The sequence below is a fragment of the Coturnix japonica genome, chromosome 11 (assembly GCF_054131305.1).
Source record: "Coturnix japonica strain WE chromosome 11, WE-NBRP24, whole genome shotgun sequence".
NCBI classification, from domain to species: Eukaryota; Metazoa; Chordata; class Aves; order Galliformes; family Phasianidae; genus Coturnix; species Coturnix japonica.
In genome coordinates this window covers 5,005,683-5,021,645 of record NC_140673.1, presented here as the reverse complement: position 1 = coordinate 5,021,645, position 15,963 = coordinate 5,005,683, and the positions used below count along the sequence as shown (strand labels likewise).

At 45.7% G+C, this 15,963-nt stretch overlaps 1 protein-coding gene across 2 annotated transcripts; it reads left to right on the top strand.

Moving 5' to 3' along the window:
* Positions 1 to 418: 418 nt before the first annotated feature.
* On the top strand, positions 419 to 15,900 carry TMCO1 (transmembrane and coiled-coil domains 1). 2 transcript variants are annotated; one of them, XM_015869696.3, is made up of 7 exons: positions 419 to 536; positions 1,639 to 1,716; positions 4,725 to 4,784; positions 7,790 to 7,836; positions 8,413 to 8,480; positions 11,328 to 11,472; positions 15,566 to 15,900. In XM_015869696.3, the coding sequence occupies exons 1-7, from the start codon at positions 467 to 469 to the stop codon at positions 15,662 to 15,664; spliced, it is 567 nt and encodes a 188-aa protein (XP_015725182.1). In that variant the 5' UTR covers positions 419 to 466; the 3' UTR covers positions 15,665 to 15,900. The 2 variants fall into 2 exon arrangements, with proteins under 2 accessions (XP_015725182.1, XP_085368162.1); XM_085512036.1 differs by lacking the exon at positions 11,328 to 11,472.
* The last annotated feature ends 63 nt before the right edge of the window (positions 15,901 to 15,963 follow it).

Below are 15,963 nucleotides of genomic sequence, written 5' to 3'. Positions count from 1 at the left end.
TAATCCACATCTCCCCTCTTTGAGTTTAAAGCTCAGAGCCCACCCTGCTGCTTGGAGCACGGCACCGTGTGGCACTGGCAGGGCAGGAGGTGCTTCCTGTGAGGACAGATCCCAGTGTCACGTAAAGCCCAGTGCCAATCTCCCAGCACTGTGCTCACTCCTCCCGCCCATCACCAGGACAGACGCCTTCTAACATGGACCTGACGCCCACTCCTCTATGCCAACCATAGGGGGCGGGGCGCAGCTCACATTGACAGCCGGCTCCTCCAATCAGAGAAGGTCCTGCTCGCTCTTCCCCACCTTCTTACTTCCTGCCGCCCTTCGAGCTGATTGGCTAGTGTCAGCACCCGGAAGTGCGGAGCTTACACCTTCGCTTCCGGCCGTTGCTAGGCGACGCAGGCTGCGGTAGCTTCCGGGTGGCGGGGCCTACTTCCGGTACCGCGGCGGCGGCGGGGCAGCGTGCACCATGAGCACCATGTTCGCCGATACCCTCCTCATCGTGTTTATATCCGTCTGTACCGCTCTGCTGGCCGAGGGTGAGTGCTGCCCGGCGTCCTGTGGTGAGGCCTACTCTGCCTGCGTCCTGTGTGGGAGTAGGCCGCTGGTTCGGGCCTGCTGGTGCCGTTCAGGATGAACTAGGGTTGGTTAGTGGGGCTTGCGTCCCTTTATCGGTGCCCCAGGGCGCAGGAAGGACTGGCAGGATGGGGTTTGTATGGAGGAGACATGGAAGGAGGGAGAGCAGTGTCAAACAGGGGTCACTTAGTCAGAGTCCCATAGGGCTGTTGGCTGGGGCGGTACAGGTGGGATCTGGGACATCAGCACCCAAATAAAACTCAGTGGTGGTGCATGGTGTGCGAATGGACCTTCTCTTTCAGAAGGCAGGAGGCAGCAGGAGGAAGTAGTATCAGTTTTCAGTGTGTTTCCTTTAAATAAATAGGATATTGGTGTGTTGCAGTTGGGCTTGATCTCAAAGGTCTTTTCCAACCTGATGTGAGTCATACAAAGAAATTGACTGAACTTGCAATTGGCTGCTTTTGGGGTTGTTAAACATCAGGATGAAGAAACAGGCTGAGATGTTTCAGGTCTGGTTGAATTAATACTTCTTAAGGCAGCCCAAATCAGAGGTTGCTCCCTTTTCCTGGCACAGAGCTGTCCCCCCACAGTCTCCTCTTGTCCTTGGGATGCAAGACTTTATCTATGGGTAAATTCAGAGGTAAAGAGAGCCCCGTGCTGAGCATGGCATTTGCTTTCCAGGAGTCGTGTATTGTGCTGGGGTCAGGTGCTGTTCACTTCATTGTCTTTTGCAGGATAGAGTAGTGTGACCTTCCAGAGTGCCCACATGGCTCCCTTGTCTGCAGGTGGTGACCCAGAGACTCAGTAGCACAGCAATGCTGTCAAACCAACACCAAAAAGAGGGACCAATAGCCGTATATAAGAGCTCAGTTTAAGCAGCTCAGAAACCTCTGGCTCAGCACTTGTGGCATGACTGATTTGATTGTGACTTGTGGAACCTTTGTTGTATTATAACATGGTTTTGTAGACACAATGTATTTTCTACACCCGTATTTGCAAACTCACATCTTTCTTTATCACAGGAGGTCTTTACTTACCTAGGTACCTGCTGGATGTTTGTTTCAGGTATAACCTGGGTGCTGGTGTACCGAACAGACAAATACAAGAGATTAAAAGCTGAAGTGGAAAAGCAGAGCAAAAAATGTAAGTACTTTTCAGATATTCGACAGAATGTCTGCTGTTCTTCTTGTAGCCTGCTTTGGGAAATGTAAAAAGGAACGGGGTTTGTGCTCTGAGATATTCCTGCTGCGTTTTCTTCTAAGGGAGAGAAGCTTGGGCTTCATTGGATCTGAATTTTACAGGCATAGTGGAAATGCTAAGTCATGGCCTGAAGGAGTGGGTGAGCACCTGGTGGAAGGCAGGGCCAACCCAGGGGAGCTCAGGTTTATACAGTGTGCCTGAGTGACTGGAAGGGCTGGAGCCAGGACGCACCCCTTCCCAGACCTCACTTAAGGGCTGGCTGTGGAGGTGGGGGCATCTCTTGCTGGAGATCCCTGCCTACCTGAGGTAAGCAGCTCTTTCTTTTCATTCTTGCCTCTGTAGCTGCTGTATTAGGGCTCATTCTTATTTGCTGTAGCCAAAGACTTTGCCACCCTGCTGTTATCATCCTGTTATAGTATTGCAATAGAGAACCTGAATTGGTACAAAGGGGACAGTACGCAATGACGTGGAGTTTCAACCTGTTCTGGTGTTAACATTTTTTTCACCATGATATCAGTGCTTCTATCAGAACGCAAGAGGAAAGTGTTATTAAACCACGTTCTTTCCAGTCTAGCCTTCCCATGAGTAAGATAAGCTGGAAAGTGAAAGTTAGTCATCCTTGTGTCTCAGCTCCTAAATTTAGGGGCTTTTATCATCATGGCAGTATCAGCTGGGGATTGCATCTGTGCCCACCTCACTCTAATCCTGCTTGGCTGATAAAAATGAGTTGGGCAGAATCACCCGCAGAAGGCAAGTTAAGAGAAGCAATTGAAACCCAGCTGAAATCTGAAGAGTAGAACTCAACGGCTGTTAGCATGGCTTAATCTCTGCAGTGTGGTGATTTCTGTAAAGATTTAGTGCAGTTTGTTTTTATCTAGGTTATAATCTGTGAAGGGATAGTTTATGCATCTCGGTTTCTAATCTTGTATGACACTCCCTCTAGTCCCCCTAAATCATCACCCACCCACCCTCCCCCCATAAAAAGAACAGAATAATGAGGAGTTACTAAGAATTAGGGCTTGATCTGTTTTCCTCTTGCACTGAGGACAGTTGGCTGACCTGATGGCTTACAGGCCATTTGTAGAGCTCTTGAGCCACACCTTTCAACTGTTATCCAACACATCTTAAACAGGAAAAAACACATGAGAGATCTCTAAGCTCTCCTTTGGGAGTACTAGCAATTCTAACAGTTTGCCAAAACAAGCAGGCTGAGTAGTATGCTTGAGCAGCATTGTTACTCGTAATCCTTAGTTTCATCTCTTCCTATTCTCTTGTTGCTGCTGAGAGACACAGCGTCATTGGAGACTGATGAAGAAATGATAGCAGGTGTCCTGGGATAAACGTAGCAGTAAACTTGCCATAAGTATTTCTGGTGTGCAGGGTATGGTTGGAAGTGTTATCCATATTCCTGCAGACAGCTTTGTGAGACTGCTTGACAGTTATTTGTCCTGTGCAAGCCATAAGGGAGGTTAGGATGTAAGGTCCGACTGGGCTGATGCACTACTTGGAGTAAAGCTGGGTTCTGGAGGTGCCCCCTGGTTGCAGGTGGAAAGAACAGATAGCCTTGAAAAGCCAGTGTTTTGCAGACTATGGGACTGTGGTTGGACTGATCAGGGTATCCCAGCAAGAACAAAATGCCCTTTTGTGAGCACAGATGTATGGTTGTCTGGCACCTCTCTCCAGCATTCCCTCTGAGCAGGTTTGCCTATCTTGTGCCCTTCTAGCTTGCTCATTCGAGATGTGCTTCTTCTTTGGGAAAACAGCTGTTTTATAACAGATGTATTGTAAATGATGTGTGGGCACCTTGTTTAGGCTAGCGTGGATTTCCTGGCAGTTGTGTGTGGCTGATTACAAGCACTTCAGAAGCCAGCACAACAAACCTTTTTGTAACTTGGAAGGCTGTTTTCATTTTACCTGTGCTTTAAAATCCACACTAGAGTATAGCTGTATTGTTCCTGTTCATCGCAGGGGAGTTGGACCAGTTGGACCTTCAGAAGTCCCTTCCAGTTCTAAGGATTCTATGATCTAACATCTGTGTTCTGCTAGTACTAATGTGAGAGAAGAGTTCTGGTGCTCAGCTCTCTAAAGCTGGTTGTGTGAGCTTATGAGAGCCAAGTCTATTTGTTGGAAAATACAGTAGATTTGTGTAGAGTTTAGGGTAAGAAAGGACTGTTGTGTGTTTTTATACCAGTCTCTTGTTGGAAAAGCTGCTCTGGCTGTTTCCAGAAGAGCACTTTCAGATGAGCAGCCCACTTTCTATGTTTAAATTGGCTATGCTGGTCTTATGTTAGGTTTGGGGTTGTTTTTTCTTTCATGCAGTGTTGGTTGTTTGGATTTGTTTGGTGAGCATCTGACTTGGGGTTTTACTAAGTATGAGCTTAGGCTCTTACTTTAAAAGACTGGAACTGCTTCAGTACCAATTGATTGAAGAGGAATGGAGATGCTCTGGCTGACTGCTTGGATGGTGTTTCCCCTTAGAATTACACCCCTTCTTCAGAGGCAGGCAGGGAACACAAGCTCTCCTGTGTTCTGCTTCCCACTGCAGATAATTGGGAGCAGAGCTTGCCACAAAGCTCTTTTCATTAGACTTGCTGAATCAAAAGTACTGTCTACTACTAATGACAAATCAGCAGTGGTCATTTGAGCTAAGATTGTCCTCAGGCTGCTTGGCTAACAATGTAATGTGTTCTCAACAGAGTTTAAAATTGACTCTTTGAAACATTCCTACATCTCATCCAAGCTTTGGAAAAAGGTTTTGGATTTTAAGTGTTCATTTTGCATCTGGTCATCCAGGAGTGGTTAATAACATGTTGGTACTGAACATGATCACAGTTCTAACTTCCTTTTGTTCCCGTGCTCTCTAAGGGGAATACAGTTGTTTTCTTGTGTGGAAGAATGGGGGGTTAGTGTCTACGTAGAAGTGATGGAATATCTCTCTTTTCATTTTGCAGTGGAAAAGAAGAAAGAAACGATAACTGAATCAGCAGGCCGACAGCAGAAAAAGAAAATAGGTAAGGTTAGGACGGGAGTGTGGTGCTGCAGGAGTGTGGAGGAAGTGGCTGCCCCTCCTTTTGAAGCAGTACTAGAGCTGGTTCTTAGCATGGCTGCTGGCATGTGAACCTTATTCCTCCAGAGCAGGAGGGAGGTGTCCTCTTGGTGATTCTGATGAAATTCAGAGGAATTCAGCCTCGCCAAGAGGTGATGAACAGTCATGGATGTGACTGCTATTAATTGCAGTTGCCAAAGCTCTTTGCTGCAGTGCACTGGCAGCTTGCAGTAGCTCTGACTGGTTGCGATTTTTAGGTCTTTAATTTTTCTTCATTTGAGCACCTCAGAGCTGAAGATATTTGTGTGAATTGATTCTAACTGTGATTGGATTTACTTAAAATTTGATAGATCACTACCTAGAGCTGAGCAAAGCAATCTTTTTCCCCAATCTGTCTTCTGCTGCCAATACAGTTTTACTATGTTAATGTAACTCTTTCAACAGTGGATTGTGCAAGAGTAATGTGGTAGGTGTTTAATGCATCTGAGCTTTAGAAGGTTCTCTTATCTTCAAGAGTCTAAAGTAAAATGGACAGTAAAGCCTGGTTAAATTATCACAGCAATCATAGCAAGAATACTTCTGAGAGCTCCTGGGAGTTGGTTTCCTTGTTCCTCTGTAACACCAGGTAGCTGAGCTGCTCATTTGATCTGTTCAAAGCTCCAGAGTAATTATAAACACATCTTCAAACAGCTCTTCCTAGGTATAAAACCTGTTATTAGTACACTTCTGAAAGGAGAGGAACCCAAATTCTTCCTATTCTCAGCTTTTAGTCTTAAGTAACCCATACATGAGATAAATGTAGTTACTGGATAAGGCAATTTTTAAGTGGCTGTTGTTACTTGTGGTCACTGACACATTGAAAAGTGACTTCTTTGCAGGGTGCTATCCAAGCTCTGTTTCTAGCAGAGAACATTTTACTTGTGCTTGGACTAAACTAATAAACAGTAGAATCTGAGGAATTCAGGTGCTGCACTGTTTTGTTTCCTTTTTTGTTTAATATGCTGAAAGAATCTTGTTTTGCAAATGAAAACAGAGCACAAAGGGATTAAGAACAAAACTTAGGAAGTGACCACTGATTTTGTTTGCTGTGTTGCTTGCTGCCCAAGCTTAAGATACTGAGTGTTGGGTTGGTTGGGTTTTGTTTTGCAAGCGCTGCATAAGTCATTTGCTTTTGGGAAAAGCTGCATTCCTAGTGTTTCTCAGGCCTCCATGTGCATCTGGGCATCCAGAAAATGACTCATAGCTGTTGAAAACTGATGTCAGTGGCTGAGTTATGCAGATTGTAGCATCGTTGTAAGGGTCAGATTACTTGTGCTGGGATTACTTTGAAGGTCTAAAAGTCTAGATGATAAAAAAACACAAGGTGAGTTCTCAGGTTGGTCACAGCTGTGGTGCAGACCTGCCCCAGGTGCCATTTGTATTGTGCACAGAACAAGGCAGGAGGTGTGTGTGCAACCTTGCTTGGTCACATAAGGGATGAATCATGCGCTTGTACAAGGAGGGAGGGTGAAAGTTGCATGGGCAGGCTTAATTTGGTGTTTCCTACTTAACAATTTGTATTAATTGTAATGCAAGCCAATTTTAGTGTAGTGTCTAAATCACCTTTTATGCTTCTGGAGCAGCACACTCTTAATGTTTTACTGCAGCCTTCTGCCACTTCAACTGGAAGAGTGTGTTGGATAATGTATAACTTTGCTCTGGCTTTCTGCACCTAGAATAACAGACTGTGGCATTCCCAGTAGTTCACATAAGTGCAAACCCAGTGCTGGCAAATAAGGCTTTTTGTTGTATCCTCATGGTTCCTATTCCAATGAGCAGAGCTGGGATTCCAAGGTGTTCGTCATTAACCCAGTCCTTTTCCTCTTTATTCCTACCAAGCTGTATAGCAATCTACTTAAATGTAGTCTACTTAAATGCTGCTTATGTGTGCCTTGGGTGGCTATAAACCACTTATATAGAGTATTAGGACACACAGAGCAAATTTGTTTTGAATTTGTAGAAATAAGTGAAAAACTGGTCAGGTATGGCAGGGATCTGGGCTGTGTTCTTCATCACCGTGTAACCTTTAGTCCATCTAAATAGGTGGTTACTTATGTAGGTGAGGGGAAAAAACAAGTATTTGTGCCAAATGTGATTCCTGAAGATCTGGCCTAGTTGCTGATATGGCTGAAAACAAAATTCTCCACCTAGGTCAGGAAACAGGTGTGTGGAAAGTTCCTGCCTGTGGGAATGGTTTGTAGTTCTAAGCAATTGAAAACAGCAAGGAGGATTCTAAGAAATTGGGTAGGGGTGTTTCTCTTGCTTTGTAACCACACTGATTGCGAGTCTCAGTATTTATCAGCTATTATTCAGTGCTTGAAAGGTAACCCTGTGAGCTTCTGTGTTGTGGGCTCCTTGTACTGAAACATCAGCAGGGATCTGTTGGGCTCCTTGCCTTTCAATGAGCCCTCGATAGTGGCAATGCATTCCCCCTCTTTCTCCTTTCGTATTATTCTTTGGATACTTCATCTACATCCTTAGCACAGCTTCAAAGCCCTGGGTGCACCTCTGGATCCTCAGTCTGACACCTCCAAAATAAATCCTTCCTTATGTGGTGTGCTTACAGCAGCGAGTGCAGCATTCAGGAGCTTTGTAGGCACTTTGTTTTCTGGCAGTGTTGTTCATGCTGCTGCGTTAGTTGGTTGAGCTGGCAAATCTGACGTTCTGTGCTTTTCTTCCAGAAGTGCTGAGTGTATGATTCCTCTAGTTTCCTCCTCTTTGGTGCCTGCCTTGCTGTGTGTTGCTGGGATGGAGAAACAATTGGCTATGGATGATTTTTCCATTTCATACTGTTTGGCACAGAGAGCTGGAGTTGATTTGGGGAGTTTTACTTGTTTGGAGGGCTAGGAAGGTTAAGCCTTCCTGGAAATGAAAACGTTCATGCTTTTAGCTTGGTACAACTGATAACTGTTGTTGTTTTTGTCTTTCTAGAGAGACAAGAGGAGAAACTGAAGAATAACAACAGGGACTTATCAATGGTAAGAAAACCAGAGCCAGTTCCCATCAGGTGAAGATTTCACTCAGTAGTTTTCCAACAAAGCCTTTGTTCATTTGGCAGCTCTAGCAGCTCCTCCTCCTCACAGTTCTTTCTGCATTATCTCTGATAGCTGCAGATTTTAGTATGAACCCTCCAGCAGTTCCCACCTCACCTTATCTCCATCCTTAGCTCGTTTCATTTTTATAAGTCTCCATGCTGTAGAACTTATTTGTCTGACTTCCTCTTGAAGTTGCTTTTTTAAATTCCTACTGGTTGTGTAGGGCTTACCCATGAAAGCTAACAAGACAAATCCTGAGCACTTTTTGTTTTTCCTCTCTCAAGTTGCTCTTCACAACAGTGTTCCACATTGTGGCTGCCTTTGTGCCCAGCTGTTGACTGGACTTTGAGTGTTCTCTGCTCACTTCTTTCTCAGTCCCTCCAGCCTTCTGTGTCATCTCTTTTCCTTCTAGATTCCAGTGATGCTGTACAAGGGCTGCTCTTGAGGTTGTGAGCCCCTAACCTCTCAGTGCAGTCCTGTTGTCTGTTGTTTGATTATTTCTGACCTTTCAACTTACAGGTTCGGATGAAATCCATGTTCGCCATTGGCTTCTGCTTCACTGCCTTGATGGGGATGTTTAACTCTATGTAAGTATCAGCTTTCTGCATTCTTCTTAAATGTTCACGTTGAATATATATGCTTTTTTAGGGTTTTATCCAAGACCCAAAGCTAATTATAAGATGGATCAACGTATCATGTGAATTATGTGGTCTGGTCATAGCATGTGTATTCTCAAGAGTGGATACTGCAAGCTGAATCCTGTTAAACTGAATAAAACGAATGCAAACTAAACACAGCTTATGATCCTTTCTGTTTGGGAACATCTTGACTAGGGTATGTTTGGTAGATTCCAGGCAAGCAGCCATGGTCTTCAGCTTCTTTGGCTCTGCTATAATGTGACTAAAGAACACTCGCAAGTAAAAACTGGGTCAGCTCTCCTGCCCTTAGAAATGAGCTGTAATTGCAGAGTTTGTTGTTGCCCTACTTAAGGTGATCAAAGTCAAGATATTAACAGGTCCAGGCATGGACTCTAATCTTCTTTTGCTTTAAAAATGACCTGGAGTTGGTCTAGGCAAAATCTGAAACAAACACAAAATAAATCTGGTTTGCATGGTTATGGAAAGCTTTCCTTTAGTGATGCAAAACTGAAGGACTGCCTGGCTTTTAGAGCTTGGTTTGGTCTTAAATGTGAACTTTGTTAGCTGTTAAATCTGAAGATATTATGGTCAGTCTGCTCAGTACCCAGGCAGTGTACTTACTCTGCTGATGGGTAACTACATTCTTGGGGTGGCAGTCCTTAGGGTACAGACAATTGTTATTTTACTGCAGGACTGTGTGTGGATAATTGCAAGCAGGGTGTAACGGAACTGGCACTGTGTGGGACTCTTTATTTATTCAGCTTAGTCTGACTGCAGCATCTAGTGTTCTGTGGAATACTGTGAAACTGAGCAGAGGAACATGGCACTAAAGCACTTCAAAATCCGGGTGACGTCTTGATTCATTGTTGACTCACTTAACTGGACCACCAAACTGATGTGTATTCCTTCTGCCCTGAGGGTTTCTGTCCACAGAGCTCATACTATCTACAAGGCTCACGTGACTGCCCCATTCTTCTGAGACCTTCCATGGGATCCAACAGATGGGCAGCATGAGCCATCCAGGGAGCACTGTTTGAACTGAAATAGCTTTGTTGCTGAGTATAGGGGATCTGAAGTGACTGAATTACAATAGGGATTCTTGCCCGTCTTGTCTCTGGGGCCAGATAGATTTTTTAGTTGATTTTATTTTGCTCTTGGTCTCAATATGGAGTAGCTAGTGCATCTGTATCTGAGAGATAGCTTTGCTGGCTTTTACCTCACTCATGCTTGCAGAATGGTTTGAGAGAACTGGTTGGTTCTTATGTACATCCGTTCTCTTGGCACTGTGTAAAGACTGGCTGCGTGGCTCAAGAGAGCACTTCAGTTATGAATGCAGGATGCTTTTAGGCTCCATCTGGGAAGCTGCTGTTGCCAGGTCATTCACGAAGGCACTGTGGGTGTGGTACGAAGGGGAAGAAAAGGATGGCTGACACCTGCAACGACTGTAACCCGATTCGCTTGATTTCCTGTTCTTGAATGAGTTCGTTGCTCTGGAGGACAAAAGGAGCAGGAGTCAGGTGGAAGCAGTGTGGACAAGTGCTATTCAGACAGTGCTGCACTGTAGCTGGGCACCTTGCCTTTGCCAAGTCAAAATGGATGTGACTGTGGTGATCACCTCTGCCTTAAAGTGGAAGCACTAATGGAGCAGGTAGGGCATGCTGGAAGGATTTGTTGGAGGCTGGTTTAAACCCAAAGAACAGAGTGCCATGTGAAGATGAGCCATTGTGGCTTAAAGGTGCTCTATGGCTGGGAGCTCTGTAGCAGCAGTGCCCTCAAGCAGATGGGCTTTCTCTTGGGAGAGAATTTAGCTTCCGTGTGTCTCAATTTTCTCTTGTCAGAAGCTTCTTAATGCAATCCATTCCCCGTCTTGCTCTGAGCTGTGCCTTTCAGTAGCTCTTCATGCTAATTGTGAGAGCCTGCCGGAGGAAACAGCAGGTACCTCAGGGTGCTGCTGCTGGAGTACTTGTCATTTCTCACAGCAGGAATAACGCAGAATTGGAAACCACTGGGGGATGTTACTGGGAGATAAACATCCGTTCCCAGTTCTCCTGCCAAACTGCCTGTGAGATGTAAACAAAGTTGGCATGTGTCTGAGCTGTAGCTGTGTGAATGCACCTCCACAGGAAAGAACGCTCGTTTAGGATCTCTTGAAACAAGAAACACCTGTTAGAAAATCAGCACACGCAGGGAAAATAACATCCAAATATGCACATGCTGATGAGGCATCATACGCACTTCACTTCAAAAGGTTGGGACGACTGTCTGGGCTGGGAGAAATCTTTGCAAACAGGCCAGAATTCACACTCGGCCTCATGCTTTGGAATGTGGAGCTGGAGGAGTTCCAGGAGCAGAACAGGCTGCTTGGAATAGGGGGTTTCTTCCTGCCTCTGCTGCCTTTGCAGAGATAACACCAACAGCTTTCTCTGTGTTTAGTGTGCTTTTGATGTATATTATATGCATCTTGTGCTGAGAATTATAGCTGCTCCAGGAAAGAAGCAGATGTCTTCACTTCTGCTCTGCTTAATAATGCTCTTCTGCTTAAAGCAAAGAGTCAATCTTCTTGCAGTACCTGCAGTACAGAGGGGTGGTTGTCATCCATCTTACTGAAGAATCCAGTCAGCAGTGGAATAAAATGCACCAGCAAGCTGCAAAACACCAGCCAAGATCTTATGAGTCACCAACTAGTCCAGCTGATCACTCACATGTCACTGTGATACGCTTTGACTGTAGCAAAACAGTTATTGAGAGAAGCCCAGTTGTGATCCAATGCTCTCCTTTTATTCCTTTTTTTTCCAGATTTGATGGCCGAGTGGTGGCAAAGCTCCCTTTTATCCCCCTCTCGTACATCCAGGGCCTGTCCCACCGCAACCTTCTGGGTGAGGATTACACTGACTGCTCCTTCATCTTCCTCTACATTCTCTGCACAATGTCTATCAGGCAGGTGAGTACATCACTGTCTCTTGCACTCCTGGAGCAGGGAAAGCACACAAAGTACAGTCTCTACATCGTTACAGCAGAGTGCTAAGACAGGGATAGCAGAAATGGGTTTATTTCCTGTGTGTGTCCGTGATTTGCTTTATTAACATATTGAGAGACTGTTCCTATCAGAAGCCAATGTAAATCCCCCTTCTTATCCATTAGTTATGGCCTTCACAGTAATAGGAACAAAGAGAAGTGCAGCATCTTCAGGGGAAAATTCCCTTGGTGGCTTGAGGCTTGTAAAGGTTAAATCAGTTCACAAACCTGCCAAAAACAGGTGAAGAGTTAAAGCTAGGCTTATTTTTTTCCTTTTTATGCTGGTCACCTGATATTTTCCCCTTTTTTCAGTCTTAAGAACTTCAGCATTGATTCTCTCACAGTCTTAGGGACATGACTCAGAAGAGGAACCCCTTCTATAACCCCTTCTGATATGATAAACCAAGAGTAGGTTACATAAGTCCCCAGCAAAGCTTAGTTTAGTTGCATCTTCTGAAAAGAGAAGTGTCAGTGTGGATGAAAGGAAGTATATGTTCAGGACCAGGCTCTGTTAATCAGCTGGGTGATTAGCTTGTGTTCAGCAGCAGCATTGTGTTGAGATGGGGATGAAGATTCATTCTTAACAGACAGAATGGCTGGTGAGGATCACAAAGTGGGCCTCCTTGGTGCAACCAGAAGCCTTTGCCACGTTTTTTTTCCAGCATCCTGGAGATAAATCAATAAATTCTGGAGTTCGGATGAATGCTGGTGCAAGTAGCAGCAAATAATCAGCTCTTTTGTGCTCGTTTCCTTTTTCTTTGATTTGCTTCCTGAATTCTTGCTGCTTTTCCTCAGGGGCTGTCAAGGCCAGCTCCCAGGCCCAAGTACCAAAGGCCAGGGGTTTCCTCATCGTGTTCTGTACAAGACCAATCTTGTTTCACTTCCCATTGATTCAAACAACGTGTACTGCTTGGAAAGAAGTTACACCTGTTTAGCACTTTGGATCATCTTTGTGGAAGGCCGTGGTCTGATGCTGGTCCTTTAGGCAACCTTGTCTGCTGCTCTTCTGTTCTCTTGAATGTTGAGAAGCCCCTTCTTTCCAATGCTGGAACTGCAGAACAGCATCTCTAAGAATCTTTTGCACCTATTGAGTTGACAGGGGAGCTGTCTTGCTGAAAAATCCCCTGTGGACTTTTTTTTTTTTTGTCCTAAAATAGAACTTGTATGGTTTGTTTTAGTCCTGGGCATTTCCTGCTGTTGCCTGTTATAAGTAGACATCATACACTGAGCAGTTGATCACTGTGGTTCTGAGGAGAAATGTCAAACTGCTGTGGGTTTTCAAGAGAAATTGTGGTAGCACATTACCCTGCATGGCAGAGTTAGTGCTGATGGTCCAGTGAGGATGGAATTTACCTTTCAAGGTAGGTGCTTTTGCTCTGAAGCATTGGATTGCAGCCTTCGTGCTGCTGTCTTATCTACATGATTGTAATTCTTCATCTGTTAGGCAGATCCAAGTTTCTTCTTCCTTGCTGTATGGAGGGATGGGCAGAAACCAGCTGCATTACTTTCTGCAAAAGCTAGGAACTAAAGCTGTGATTCCTGGCATCCTGTGATTCGATTTATTACTATTTGGAGGTACTTAGATGTTAACAGCACGAGGAAGAGGACTTTGGCTGTGAGAGGCCAAGGGAGAGGGGAAGAAAGCAATTAAGGGCTTATAATGGTGCCAAAGATTTGTTTCTGCTGCTGTGGCTATGGAGGTGAAAGCTTCATGACCTGTTGTTGTTTCACTGTGTGCAAAAGGGAAGATTTCACTGGGCTGCCTTCTAAACAGCTGTTGGCCCAAGGGAGGACAGATGATGTGGTTGATTTAATACAATACGAGGAGCAAGAGCAGAGCTGTACGTGTAAGATCAGGTTGCAATTAAGCTTAAGAGAACTATACATCCCTCGGCCTTCCCCCTAAATTCTGGAGCTGACTGCAAGGCGTCAAGACAGTGAAGGCAGCCATCCAGGTGGAGCTCCAGAACAGAGGAACTTCTGTGTATGCAAAAGACCAGAGATTCCAAGGGAAATGCAGGGGAGTGTGTGAGGGTGGGGAAGCGAAGTGGCCGTTGATTAAACTCCCATGAATGGGATGAGCAGCAGCAGGCAGGCTATTATGTGGTTCTCAGGCATGTGGGGGTGATAAGCTCTTCAGACACTGACTGGGAAGCTTGCTGCCTGTGACCTGGCCAGCATCTCCCAAAATAGTTTACTTGCGGTGAGTAACTTCCTTTGCGCTGTTCCCAGCTCTCCCTGGCACGTAAATCCTGTCCCCTAGTTCCTCCTGCCTTCCTGTTTGGAGAGCAGAGGGTTGCTGGGAGAGGCCTTCCAAGGGTCCTTGAGCTCTTGGGTTTCAGCTGGGAAAGTCTGCTGCTGGGCTGGGCGTGAGGCACAGTGTCAGGGTTACATCCTCTGTCCCCACTCCTGTTTCTGAACTCCTGGCCTTCACCTGTGCTATGTGTGAAGGAGGCTGTGCTGCTCTTCCTCAGGCATTTGCTGGTCTTCATTTCCTTTCGCTTCCTTTTCACACGTGCTTGAACTGTAGATGGAGGCCTCTTCTCTCTCAAACACATTCCCAGAGGGACAGGGAGCCAGCAATTATCCTTACTGCCCCAAGTTTACTTTCCCACATGGCCTCATCTCCCAGCCATGCCCTGATGTGTTTGAGGCCCCTTCTGGATTTGTAGATGACTGCAAGAAGAATGAGAGCTACACCTGCTTTTATGTCAGGAGCATTCAGCAGAGCTCAGGTGAAGGATTTGGATCCTTAGGATTTATCTTCTCCCTGTCGTGCTCCTGAAGGTGCTGGCCTTGTTGGTGTTTGGAAGCAGACTTTGCAGGCTTCTGAGTGAGGCAGGTAGTTAATTCCACTGATGCTCTGCTAGGATCTCATGCATGAGCCACCACAAAGCTGACAGCATCTGGGCCTTTCCTTCTTCTGACTCTGCAACACCCTCTGGCGTTACTGCATCTGTCTGTCAGCTGCTCTTGCTTCATTCCTTCAGTCCATCTCTTGACTGAAAGCTCCAGGAAGGTGAATCACACAAAGCAGCTTCCCACAGTGAACTGCTCTCCTTTATATACACCGTGACTGAATATCAACCAGTGTCTAATTTATGTAGGCCTTGGACTTAACTGTGCTGTGGTGCTGCTGAAGATATTCATAGAGAACCACGCAGTGTGCCAGCTGAAACCTTCCTTTCCAGACCTTCCGTTTCTTCACCCCAGATGACCCATTTCAGCTACTCTGAAATAAAGCAGCTCAGTCCTTTAGTTTGCATCCTTCTTCCATGATCAGAAATGTTCACGAACTCAGTGACCGTGTATCTGACCTGTCCTCACAGTTATCTTGGAGAAGACATTCAGGTTTGAAGAGAGCCCTCCTTCCTCCTTTGGTTGTCTGGACAGCCAGGACTCAGCTGATGACAGCAGCAGGCCACAGTTTTCTTCTTTCCCTTGCACCAGATATTGCTGTTTTGTCACCACTACATAAGCAGCATCTTGAGCTGTAGGTAACTCACTGCAGTTGCAGCACTGCAGTGTGTCACATATAAAGGCAGAAAGGCATTGAGCTGCTCCAGTATTCTGTTGTGAGATGTGTAGCTGGTGCCTGACTGCTGCTCAGTACTTTCCTTGTTGTCTTCTACTAGAACACCTTGCTCAGATGCAAGTAAAAAAGCAGAGGAAGTAATTTCAATAGTCGTGTTGTTGGTTTTGCTGCATGTGCTTGTTACAGTCAGTCTCCTCCAGTCCACTGCTCTTGTCTGCATTGCTTGCCTGCATATTAACTCTGTGCTTAAGTGTCTGGCTCGAACTTGGACATGCTTTTGTTGCTGACCCAAATCCAGCCTACACTATGCAGAGTCTTCAGCACGAGTTTGCAGGTGCTGGTAGGACTCTATGGGTGACAACATGAATCTGATGAAGCTGATGAGAAGGCTGCATTTGCAAGCAGAGCTGGCATTTCTTCCTCCCTAGTGCCTGCCTTGTTCTGGCCTGGTGCCCACGTGCTCTTTCTGTTCTTCTCTTTGCAGAACATCCAGAAGATGCTCGGCCTTGCTCCTTCCCGGGCTGCCACCAAGCAAGCAGGGGGCTTCCTTGGCCCCCCTCCTCAGGCAGGGAAGTTCTCCTAAAGCACAGATACAGCCTTTGCTGCAGGTCTGCCAGCTGCACGTGACTGCCTTTGGGAGGTGAAAAAACAGGTTTCTACACCCGTGGCCAAAACCAGCCTATGCAGTATTTCCCACAGTCTTGGAAGCATCTTGCATTTGAAGTATTCCAACAGCAGTTGCTCACCAAACCAAGAATGTTCTCAGAAGATGAAACTTGACTTTCTGTGTCTGAAAAATAAATGGCTCGGGCGTGTTGATTGAGCTGTCTGTTCATTGTGCTATAGGACGAGTCGAACTGTTTTGACGTGGCACGGTTGCTT